Source organism: Salmo salar, chromosome 11 (genome assembly GCF_965601325.2).
Source record: "Salmo salar chromosome 11, fSalSal1, whole genome shotgun sequence".
Classification (NCBI taxonomy): Eukaryota; Metazoa; Chordata; class Actinopteri; order Salmoniformes; family Salmonidae; genus Salmo; species Salmo salar.
Window position 1 is genome coordinate 52,345,494 of NC_138301.1, and position 12,228 is coordinate 52,357,721.

Genomic DNA, 12,228 nt, shown 5'->3' on the forward strand with positions numbered 1-12,228 from the left:
CACTTGCTTTGGCAATGTTAACATATGTTTCCCATGCCAATAAGGCCCTTGAATTGAACTGAATTGAGAGAGAGGTAGAGAGGAGAGAGAGAGAGGTAGATCATTAGGGAAAGCAGGATATATCCCCAAAGGGCCAGCGTAGTGAACCGAACACATACTGCTCTTCCCCTGTCCCTGTATCCCTATCTCTTTAAGAGCCTACAGGAGGAGGGAGGGAGAGAGGTGGGGGAGGGGTATTGGATGGGGTGGAACAGTCCTTCAGTAATGAGCATATTTTAGAGCGAGAGAGAGAGAGAGCAAGGGAGAGAAGAGACCGAGAGACCACCACCATATGACTTGTGGGAAACTGGATATATTAACGACCCAGACATAAGGGGCTTGAGCTCTAAAATACAGAAGATAAAGCGGAAAGGAAGACAATCATTATATATATATATATATATATATATTTTTTTTTTTGCATCAACCCTCCTCCCATGTTGTTCAGGAGAGACTGCAGCTCCATCGCTACAGCGCAGCAGGAGCACAGTGTGGAGGAGAGGAGGAGGAAGGAGAGAACAAGACAGAAGAACAGAGGAGCAAAGGGGAAATACACAGTCAGTTAGGTCGTCTGAGGTGTGTGTGTGTTCAGTGTGTGTGTGTGTGTGTGTGTGTGTGTTTATGGATGTGTGTGTTCGGATGTTTCCAGCCCATTCTATAGCTATAGCCCATCTCTGTTTATTTTTGGGGCGTACTGGTGCGGTACGATCCCTCTCCTGTCTCTATCCTCTCTCCCTCTCCTGTCTCTATCCTCTCTCCCTCTCCTGTCTTTATCCTCTCTCCCTCTCCTGTCTTTATCCTGTCTCCATTTCTGTGTGCCAGTACGGCACAGCTAGACGGGTGGTGGTGTAATGTCTGATTGAGCTCATCAGGCTGTGCTCGCTGTGTCGCTGCTGCCGTCAGGGCCTCTGGGACTATTAGAAAAGCCTGGGCCTAGCCTGTCTGGAGCGCCCCAGCCAACGGAGAGGTGAGTGGGTTAGTGCCATCCCAGCTGGCGAGGCTGTGTAGAGGAGGGTGGAGGAGGAGGAGGAGGAGAGGAGGAGGAGCGCATACAGCCTGCATGCCCATGGGAAGCAGAATACTCGGCCGGCAGTAGCATCTAACATCCTTAACGTGGCGCCAGGCCCAGATCCAGACCCTGCCACCTCCCCTGACAGACAGATGAAACCTCTCTCCCCATCCCAGGTGATGCTCTCTGGACCAAGTCCTGCTCTGTACAAGACGGGGAACCTGTTTTTGATTCCATTATCATAAAAAACCAAACAACAAGAAGGTAAAGGGAAATACTACGAGATCTAAACCTCCATGAGACTACATCCATCCTCGCCTCCCGGCCCTGATCTTTCTGTGTAAACCTGATTCTCTCTTCTTGACGTTCTGAGGATTTTGCCTAAACCTGTTTCATGCATGTCCACTGGAGGCAGGTTTGACTTTGATGACGGGGGGTCGTACTGTGGAGGGTGGGAGCAGGGCAAGGCCCATGGCCAGGGGGTCTGCACAGGGCCACAGGGTCAGGGGGAGTACGCTGGGGCCTGGAGCCACGGCTTCGAGGTCCTGGGCGTCTACACCTGGCCCAGCGGGAATAGCTACCAGGGCACGTGGGCGCAGGGGAAGCGCCACGGTGTGGGCGTGGAGAGTAAGGGCCGCTGGGACTACAGGGGGGAGTGGACGCAGGGCTTCAAGGGACGCTACGGCCAACTGGAGAGCACGGTTAGCGGGGCCCGTTACGAAGGGACCTGGAGCAACGGCCTGCAGGATGGATACGGGACTGAGACGTACTCCGATGGAGGTAAGGAAGGGACACACCAAGCCATCAAGCTGAGGTTGCTCTTACTATGCAGGGCACTTGTATTCACTCTATTTTGGTTTTAAGACACTTTAAAACTATAAGGGTCACTCTACCCTCTCCTTCTCCTGTACCTCTCATCCTCCTTTCAACCCTCATCCCATTTCATTCTGTTCTCTCCATCTCTTTTCATACAGTATCTCGACCTGCCTCCCCTTGTATCTGAAACGGTTATCCATATCTGAGACCTATTTCAGCTGGGATTGATAACAATATACAGGTCACCTCCCCAGTCAGCAGTAATAGGCCTGAAACATACACTGAATCAGAGAGGAGCCCCTGCAGACTGGCACTAGATCCTAGAGAACATCCAGGACCAGGTTTGGATCTGGGCTTGCTGAATCAGAGAGGAGCCCCTGCAGACTGGCACTAGATCCTAGAGAACATCCAGGACCAGGTCTGGATCTGGGCTAGCTGAATCAGAGAGGAGCCCCTGCAGACTGGCACTAGATCCTAGAGAACATCCAGGACTAGGTCTGGATCTGGGCTAGCTGAATCAGAGAGGAGCCCCTGCAGACTGGCACTAGATCCTAGAGAACATTCAGGACTAGGTCTGGATCTGGGCTAGGCTCTATGTCTGTGCAAGCTTTACAAAGGCAGAGTATGTAGGCTATTTTGCTATTTCCAGTTCGGTAATAAAGTGGTGTGAAAGCAGAACACTTAATGTGGGCTAGCAGTATAGTACATGTTACCACGCAAAGACAAACAATGATGCTGCCAGTAATGTCAGCTAACTGAAATGCATCAGTGTTTATACATGTATATAGCATCTGACTGCCTGCCACCATCTTATTTGAAGCCTGTTGAATCTTTATATCCTCTCAGCATCCATCTCTATTCCCCAACCCTCTATTCCTCCCTCCTCTATTCCTCCTCCTCTATTCCTCCTCCTCTATTCCCCCTCCTCTATTCCTTCCTCCTCTATTCCTCCCTCCTCTATTCCCCCTCCTCTATTACTCCCTCCTCTATTCCTCCTCCTCTATTCCCCCTCCTCTATTCCTCCTCCTCTATTCCCCTTCCTCTATTCCCCCTCCTCTATTCCTTCCTCCTCTATTCCTCCCTCCTCTATTCCCCCTCCTCTATTACTCCCTCCTCTATTCTTCCCTCCTCTATTCCCCCTCCTCTATTCCTCCTCCTCTATTCCTCCCTCCTCTATTCCCCCTACTCTATTCCCCCTCCTCTATTCCTCCCTCCTCTATTCCTCCCTCCTCTATTCCGCCTCCTCTATTCCCCCTCTATTTCTCCCTCCTCCATTCCTCCCTCCTCTATTCCTCCCTCCTCTATTCCTCCTCCTCTATTCCTCCCTCCTCTATTCCTCCTCCTCTATTCCTCCTCCTCTATTCTCCCTCCTCTATTCCTCCTCCTCTATTCCCCTTCCTCTATTCCTCCTCCTCTATTCCCCCTCTATTCCTCCCTCCTCTATTCTTCCCTCCTCTATTCCTCCTTCCTCTATTCCTCCCTCCTCTATTCCCCCTCTATTCCTCCCTCCTCTATTCCTCCCTCCTCTATTCCTCCTCCTCTATTCCCCCTCCTCTATTCCTCCTCCTCTATTCCTCCCTCCTCTATTCCTCCTCCTCTATTCCCCCTCCTCTATTCCCCCTCCTCTATTCCCCCTCCTCTATTCCTCCCTCCTCTATTCCTTCCTCCTCCATTCCTCCTCCTCTATTCCTCCTCCTCTATTCCTCCCTCCTCTATTCCCCCTACTCTATTCCCCCTCCTCTATTCCCCCTCCTCTATTCCTTCCTCCTCTATTCCTCCCTCCTCTATTCCTCCCTCCTCTATTCCTCCCTCCTCCATTCCTCCCTCCTCTATTCCTCCCTCCTCTATTCCTCCTCCTCTATTCCCCCTCCTCTATTCCTCCTCCTCTATTCTCCCTCCTCTATTCCTCCTCCTCTATCCCCCTTCCTCTATTCCTCCTCCTCTATTCCCCCTCTATTCCTCCCTCCTCTATTCCTCCTTCCTCTATTCCTCCCTCCTCTATTCCCCCTCTATTCCTCCCTCCTCTATTCCTCCCTCCTCTATTCCTCCTCCTCTATTCCCCCTCCTCTATTCCTCCTCCTCTATTCCTCCCTCCTCTATTCCTCCTCCTCTATTCCCCCTCCTCTATTCCTCCTCCTCTATTCCCCCTCCTCTATTCCTCCCTCCTCTATTCCCCCTCTATTCCTCCCTCCTCTATTCCTTCCTCCTCCATTCCTCCTCCTCTATTCCTCCTCCTCTATTCCTCCCTCCTCTATTCCCCCTACTCTATTCCCCCTCCTCTATTCCCCCTCCTCTATTCCTTCCTCCTCTATTCCTCCCTCCTCTATTCCTCCCTCCTCTATTCCTCCCTCCTCCATTCCTCCCTCCTCTATTCCTCCTCCTCTATTCCTCCCTCCTCTATTCCTCCTCCTCTATTCCTCCTCCTCTATTCCCCCTCCTCTATTCCTCCTCCTCTATTCCCCTTCCTCTATTCATCCTCCTCTATTCCCCCTCTATTCCTCCCTCCTCTATTCCTCCCTCCTCCATTCCTCCCTCCTCTATTCCTCCTCCTCTATTCCTCCTCCTCTATTCCCCCTCCTCTATTCCTTCCTCCTCTATTCCTCCCTCCTCTATTCCCCCTCCTCTATTACTCCCTCCTCTATTCCTCCTCCTCTATTCCCCCTCCTCTATTCCTCCTCCTCTATTCCCCTTCCTCTATTCCCCCTCCTCTATTCCTTCCTCCTCTATTCCTCCCTCCTCTATTCCCCCTCCTCTATTACTCCCTCCTCTATTCTTCCCTCCTCTATTCCCCCTCCTCTGTTCCTCCTCCTCTATTCCTCCCTCCTCTATTCCCCCTACTCTATTCCCCCTCCTCTATTCCTCCCTCCTCTATTCCTCCCTCCTCTATTCCGCCTCCTCTATTCCCCCTCTATTTCTCCCTCCTCCATTCCTCCCTCCTCTATTCCTCCCTCCTCTATTCCTCCTCCTCTATTCCTCCCTCCTCTCTTCCTCCTCCTCTATTCCTCCTCCTCTATTCTCCCTCCTCTATTCCTCCTCCTCTATTCCCCTTCCTCTATTCCTCCTCCTCTATTCCCCCTCTATTCCTCCCTCCTCTATTCCTCCCTCCTCTATTCCTCCTTCCTCTATTCCTCCCTCCTCTATTCCCCCTCTATTCCTCCCTCCTCTATTCCTCCCTCCTCTATTCCTCCTCCTCTATTCCCCCTCCTCTATTCCTCCTCCTCTATTCCTCCCTCCTCTATTCCTCCTCCTCTATTCCCCCTCCTCTATTCCCCCTCCTCTATTCCCCCTCCTCTATTCCTCCCTCCTCTATTCCCCCTCTATTCCTCCCTCCTCTATTCCTTCCTCCTCCATTCCTCCTCCTCTATTCCTCCTCCTCTATTCCTCCCTCCTCTATTCCCCCTACTCTATTCCCCCTCCTCTATTCCCCCTCCTCTATTCCTTCCTCCTCTATTCCTACCTCCTCTATTCCTCCCTCCTCTATTCCTCCCTCCTCCATTCCTCCCTCCTCTATTCCTCCCTCCTCTATTCCTCCTCCTCTATTCCCCCTCCTCTATTCCTCCTCCTCTATTCCTCCCTCCTCTATTCCTCCTCCTCTATTCCCCCTCCTCTATTCCTCCTCCTCTATTCCTCCCTCCTCTATTCCTCCTCCTCTATTCCTCCTCCTCTATTCCCCCTCCTCTATTCCTCCTCCTCTATTCCCCTTCCTCTATTCACCTCCTCCCCCTCTATTCCCCCTCTATTCCTCCCTCCTCTATCTCCCTCCCTCCCCCTCTATTCCTCCCTCCTCTATTCCCCCTCTCATTCCTCCCTCCTCTATTCCTCCTCCTCTATTCCTCCTCCTCTATTCCTCCTCCTCTATTCCCCCTCCTCTATTCCTTACTCCTCTATTCCTCCCTCCTCTATTCCCCCTCCTCTATTCCCCCTCTATTCCTCCTTCCTCTATTCCTCCTCCTCTATTCCTCCCTCCTCTATTCCTCCTCCTCTATTCCCCCTCCTCTATTCCTCCCTCCTCTATTCCTCCCTCTATTCCCCCTCTATTCCTCCCTCCTCTATTCCTTCCTCCTCCATTCCTCCTCCTCTATTCCTCCTCCTCTATTCCCCCTCCTCTATTCCCACTACTCTATTCCTCCCTCCTCTATTCCCCCTCCTCTGTTCCCCTCTTCTATTCCTCCCTTCCCTATTCCTCCCTCCTCTATTCCTCCTCCTCTATTCCTCCTCCTCTATTCCCCCTCCTCTATTCCCCCTCCTCTATTCCCCCTCCTCTATTCCCCCTCCTCTATTCCTCCTCCTCTATTCCTTCCTCCTCTATTCCTCCCTCCTCTATTCCTCCCTCCTCTATTCCCCCTCCTCTGTTCCCCCTCCTCTATTACCCCTCCTCTATGCCTCCTCCTCTATTCCCCCTCCTCTATGCCTTCTCCTCTTTTCCTCCTCCTCTATGCCTCCTTCTCTGTTCCCCCTCCTCTATTCCCCCTCCTCTATGCCTCCTCCTCTATTCCCCCTCCTCTATGCCTTCTCCTCTTTTCCTCCTCCTCTATGCCTCCTTCTCTATTCCCCCTCCTCTATTCCCCCACCTCTATTCCTCCCTCCTATATTCCCCCTCCTCTATTCATCCTCCTCTATTCATCCTCCTCTATTCCCCCCTCCTCTATTCCCCCTCCTCTATTCCCACCTCCTCTATTCCCCTTCCTCTATTCCCCCTCCTCTATTCCTTCCTCCTCTATTCCTCCCTCCTCTATTCCCCCTCCTCTATTACTCCCTCCTCTATTCTTCCCTCCTCTATTCCCCCTCCTCTGTTCCTCCTCCTCTATTCCTCCCTCCTCTATTCCCCCTACTCTATTCCCCCTCCTCTATTCCTCCCTCCTCTACTCCCCTCTCCTCTTTTCCCCCTCCTCTATTCTCCCCTACTATATACACATCCATTCTCTCTCTCTCCCCATCACTCTCTCTCTCTCTGCATTATACTACAGACGCCTCTGTACTGTAAATCGCCATGGTAACGCCGAGACAGCAGGTCAGCGTGTCACTGGAGACTATCTGTTTTCTGCGCCCTGATTGGTGCTTTGGCATTGTCACTGGGGTTTTCTGACTTGGGCGCAAAGGGACAGTTTGAAACTGACTGAGGTGGGCCGGTCCAAAATAGGGGAGGTTTGTCAAACTTTTTGTTTTGCTTTGGGGAGGGATGGGGGATGTTTATTTATTTGTATTATTAGGCACAGGGGAAGGTAGTGCATTTTTCCCTGGTTTACATTCCCCATTTTGCAGGTTTAACTACATCATTTCTTCAATATAGCTACATTTCCTCATCTGCCTGCACGCTCCTCCCCTATCAAGGTATTTTGGTATTTCCCTTATGCTCTACGCTTTTCTGCACGCTTAGTATACAGTCAACTCTATCCTGCCCTCTATACATAGTGACAGTAGTGGTAGGTGGATCTTTTGTCCAGATCTGTAATATGCTAACTAGCAATCATACCACATGTAAAATCATTCAAATCTGCACCAATTTTGTACATAAATCCACAAGCCCGTAGAGGAATAACTGATGGGCAGCGGATTCCCTTATCAAAATAGTAAATAGTGAATAATTTTATTAATCTGAATCTATTGTTTTTAAACAATAATTTTTTGACTAAATGAATGAATGTGCTTCGCCATTGTAGTAGTTGTGGTTTTGGGTTAAATCAAGGTGAATCGAATCATGGGAATCAAAATAATAATTTGCGAAAGGCTTTCAACTCTGTCAATCACCACATCCTCATCGGCAGACTCATTAGTCTTGGTTTCTCAAATGATTGCCTCGCCTGGTTCACCAACTACTTCTCTGATAGAGTTCAGTGTGTCAAATCGAAGGGCCTGTTGTCCGGACCTCTGGCAGTCTCTATGGGTGTGCCACAGGGTTCAATTCTTGGGCCAAGTCTCTTCTCTGTATGCATCAATGATGTCGCTCTTGCTGCTGGTGAGTCTCTGATCCACCTCTACGCAGACGACACCATTCTGTATACCTCTGGCCCCTCTTTGGACACTGTGTTAACTAACCTCCAGACGAGCTTCAATGCCATACAACTCTCCTTCCGTGGCCTCCAACTGCTCTTAAATACAAGTAAAACTAAATGCATGCTCTTCAACCGATCGCTGCCTGCACCTGCCCGCCCGTCCAGCATCACTGCTCTGGACGGTTCTGACTTAGAATATGTGGACAACTACAAATACCTAGGTGTCTGGTTAGACTGTAAACTCTCCTTCCAGACTCACATCAAACATCTCCAATCCAAAGTTAAATCAAGAATTGGCTTCCTATTTCGCAACAAAGCATCCTTCACTCATGCTGCCAAACATACCCTTGTAAAACTGACCATTCTACCGATCCTCGACTTCGGCAATGTCATTTACAAAATAGCCTCCAACACTCTACTCAGCAAACTGGATGTAGTCTATCACAGTGCCATCCGTTTTGTCACCAAAGCCCCATATACTACCCACCACTGCGACCTGTACACTCTCGTTGGCTGGCCCTCGCTTCATACTCGTCGCCAAACCCACTGGCTCCAGGTCATCTACAAGACCCTGCTAGGTGAAGTCCCCCCTTATCTCAGCTCGCTGGTCACCATAGCAGCACCCACCTGTAGCACGCGCTCCAGCAGGTATATCTCACTGGTCACCCCCAAAGCCAATTCCTCCTTCGGCCGCCTCTCCTTCCAGTTCTCTGCTGCCAATGACTGGAACGAACTACAAAAATCTCTGAAACTGGAAACACTTATCTCCCTCACTAGCTTTAAGCACCAGCTGTCAGAGCAGCTCACAGATTACTGCACCTGTACATAGCCCATCTATAATTTAGCCCAAACAACTACCTCTTCCCCTACTGTATTTATTTATTTATTTATTTTTGCTCCTTTGCACCCCATTATTTCTATTTCTACTTTGCACTTTCTTCCACTGCAAATCTACCATTCCAGTGTTTTACTTGCTATATTGTATTTACTTCGCCACCATGGCCTTTTTTTGCCTTTACCTCCCTTATCTCACCTCATTTGCTCACATTGTATATAGACTTATTTTTCTACTGTATTATTGACTGTATGTTTGTTTTACTCCATGTGTAACTCTGTGTTGTTGTATGTGTCAAACTGCTTTGCTTTATCTTGGCCAGGTCGCAATTGTAAATGAGAACTTGTTCTCAACTTGCCTACCTGGTTAAATAAAGGTGAAATAAAAAATATAAAAAATAAAAATAAAAAATAAAAATCACAAAGAGGTAAAGGAATCAATTTAGCTGTAACCTTCCTTTCGAATTGTGTCGCTGCAAAATTCATTACCCTGACTGATACTCCAACACCTGACACCAATATAGTGGATTAGGAGGGTTACCCTGACTGATACTCCAACACCTGACACCAATATAGTGGATTAGGAGGGTTACCCTGATTGACACTCCAACACCCGACAGTAATATAGTGGATTAGGAGGGTTACCCTGACTGATACTCCAACACCTGACACAAATATAGTGGATTAGGAGGGTTACCCTGACTGCGACTCAATCCCTGGTCCCTGTGGCTGTCATTCCAAACCCTGGTCCCTGTGGCTGTCATTCTAAACCCTGGTTCCTGTGGCTGTCATTCTAAACCCCTGGTCCCTGTGGCTGTCATTCCAAACCCTGGTCCCTGTGGCTGTCATTCCAAACCCTGGTCCCTGTGGCTGTCATTCTAAACCCTGGTCCCTGTGGCTGTCATTCTTAACCCTGGTCCCTGTGGCTGTCATTCTAAACCCTGGTCTCTATGGCTGTCATTCCAAACCCTGGTCTCTATGGCTGTCATTCTAAACCCTGGTCTCTATGGCTGTCATTCCAAACCCATTATACTGTCACAGTCATCGCTATATGAGCCGTGACACAATTCCTACCAAGTGGGTTCACCCTATAGACACGATGCATTAGGGGGGTTTTCCTTTCACGCCAATGACCCGGTTTCACTTCCTTGTCCTGTCGTTCAGTACGTTGGTGTCAGAAGTGGAAATACCAAAAGGCTAAAATATCTTGGTGAGGTCGCTAGCTGTTGTACAGAAGGTGATTAGTATTATTACAAGGGGTACAACTTCTATTAGATTTTTGATAATAATTTTTTTCTCTTCGCTGGCTCGCCTCTCTTTTCAAAAAAAAAATAATGATCCTCCCTAGACTAGCCTACAACAACACAATAATCCTCCCTAGACTAGTCTACAATACAATGATCCTCCCTAGACTAGTCTACAATACAATGATCCTCCCTAGACTAGTCTACAACAATACAATGATCCTCCCTAGACTAGTCTACAATACAATTATCCTCCCTAGACTAGTCTACAACAATACAATGATCCTCCCTAGTCTACAACAATACAATGATCCTCCCTAGACTAGTCTACAACAATACAATGATCCTCCCTAGACGAGCCTACAACACAATGATCCTCCCTAGACTAGTCTACAACAATACAATGATCCTCCCTAGACTAGTCTACAACAATACAATGATCCTCCCTAGACTAGTCTACAACAATACAATACTCCTCCCTAGACGAGCCTACAACACCACAATGATCCTCTCTAGACTAGCCTACAACAACACAATGATCCTCTCTAGACTAGCCTACAACAACACAATGATCCTCCCTAGACTAGCCTACAACAACACAATGATCCTCCCAAGACTAGCCTACAACAACACAATACAATGATCCTCCCTAGACTAGCCTACAACAACACAACACAATGATCCTCCCTAGACTAGCCTACAACACAATAATCCTCCCTAGACTAGCCTACAACACAATAATCCTCTCTAGACTAGCCTGCAACAACACAATAATCCTCTCTAGACTAGCCTACAACAACACAATGATCCTCTCTAGACTAGCCTACAACAACACAATAATCCTCCCTAGACTAGCCTACAACAACACAATGATCCTCCCTAGACTAGCCTACAACAACACAATTATCCTCTCTAGACTAGCCTACAACAACACAATGATCCTCCCTAGACTAGCCTACAACACAATGATCCTCCCTAGACTAGCCTACAACAACATAATGATCCTCCCTAGACTAGCCTACAACAACACAATACAATTATCCTCCCTAGACTAGTCTACTACAATACAATGATCCTCCCTAGACTAGCCTACAACAACACAACACAATGATCCTCCCTAGACTAGCCTACAACACAATAATCCTCCCTAGACTAGCCTACAACACAATAATCCTCCCTAGACTAGCCTACAACAACACAATAATCCTCCCTAGACTAGCCTACAACAACACAATGATCCTCTCTAGACTAGCCTACAACAACACAATGGTCCTCCCTAGACTAGCCTACAACAACACAATGATCCTCCCTAGACTAGTCTACAATACAATATCCTCCCTAGACTAGTCTACAACAATACAATGATCCTCCCTAGACTAGTCTACAACACCACAATACAATTTTCCTCCCTAGACTAGCCTACAACACCACAACACAATGATTCTCCCTAGACTAGCCTACAACACCACAACACAATGATCCTCCCTAGACTAGCCTACAACACAATAATCCTCCCTAGACTAGCCTACAACACAATAATCCTCTCTAGACTAGCCTGCAACAACACAATAATCCTCTCTAGACTAGCCTACAACAACACAATGATCCTCTCTAGACTAGCCTACAACAACACAATAATCCTCCCTAGACTAGCCTACAACAACACAATGATCCTCCCTAGACTAGCCTACAACAACACAATTATCCTCTCTAGACTAGCCTACAACAACACAATGATCCTCCCTAGACTAGCCTACAACACAATGATCCTCCCTAGACTAGCCTACAACAACATAATGATCCTCCCTAGACTAGCCTACAACAACACAATACAATTATCCTCCCTAGACTAGTCTACTACAATACAATGATCCTCCCTAGACTAGCCTACAACAACACAACACAATGATCCTCCCTAGACTAGCCTACAACACAATAATCCTCCCTAGACTAGCCTACAACACAATAATCCTCCCTAGACTAGCCTACAACAACACAATAATCCTCCCTAGACTAGCCTACAACAACACAATGATCCTCTCTAGACTAGCCTACAACAACACAATGGTCCTCCCTAGACTAGCCTACAACAACACAATGATCCTCCCTAGACTAGTCTACAATACAATATCCTCCCTAGACTAGTCTACAACAATACAATGATCCTCCCTAGACTAGTCTACAACACCACAATACAATTTTCCTCCCTAGACTAGCCTACAACACCACAACACAATGATTCTCCCTAGACTAGCCTACAACACCACAACACAATGATTCTCCCTAGACTAGC

The 12,228-nt window shown here is 48.2% G+C and overlaps 1 protein-coding gene across 1 annotated transcript in view; it reads left to right on the top strand.

Annotated features, from left to right (window-relative positions):
- The first annotated feature begins 293 nt into the window (after positions 1 to 293).
- The window catches only part of LOC106594184 (junctophilin-3), a 31,442-nt gene continuing 19,507 nt past the window's right edge, over positions 294 to 12,228 (top strand). The window contains exon 1 of the mRNA XM_045689714.2: positions 294 to 1,828. Within this exon, the coding sequence (XP_045545670.1) occupies positions 1,447 to 1,828 (382 nt within the window). The 5' untranslated portion in view covers positions 294 to 1,446. The remainder of the gene's footprint in view (positions 1,829 to 12,228) is intronic.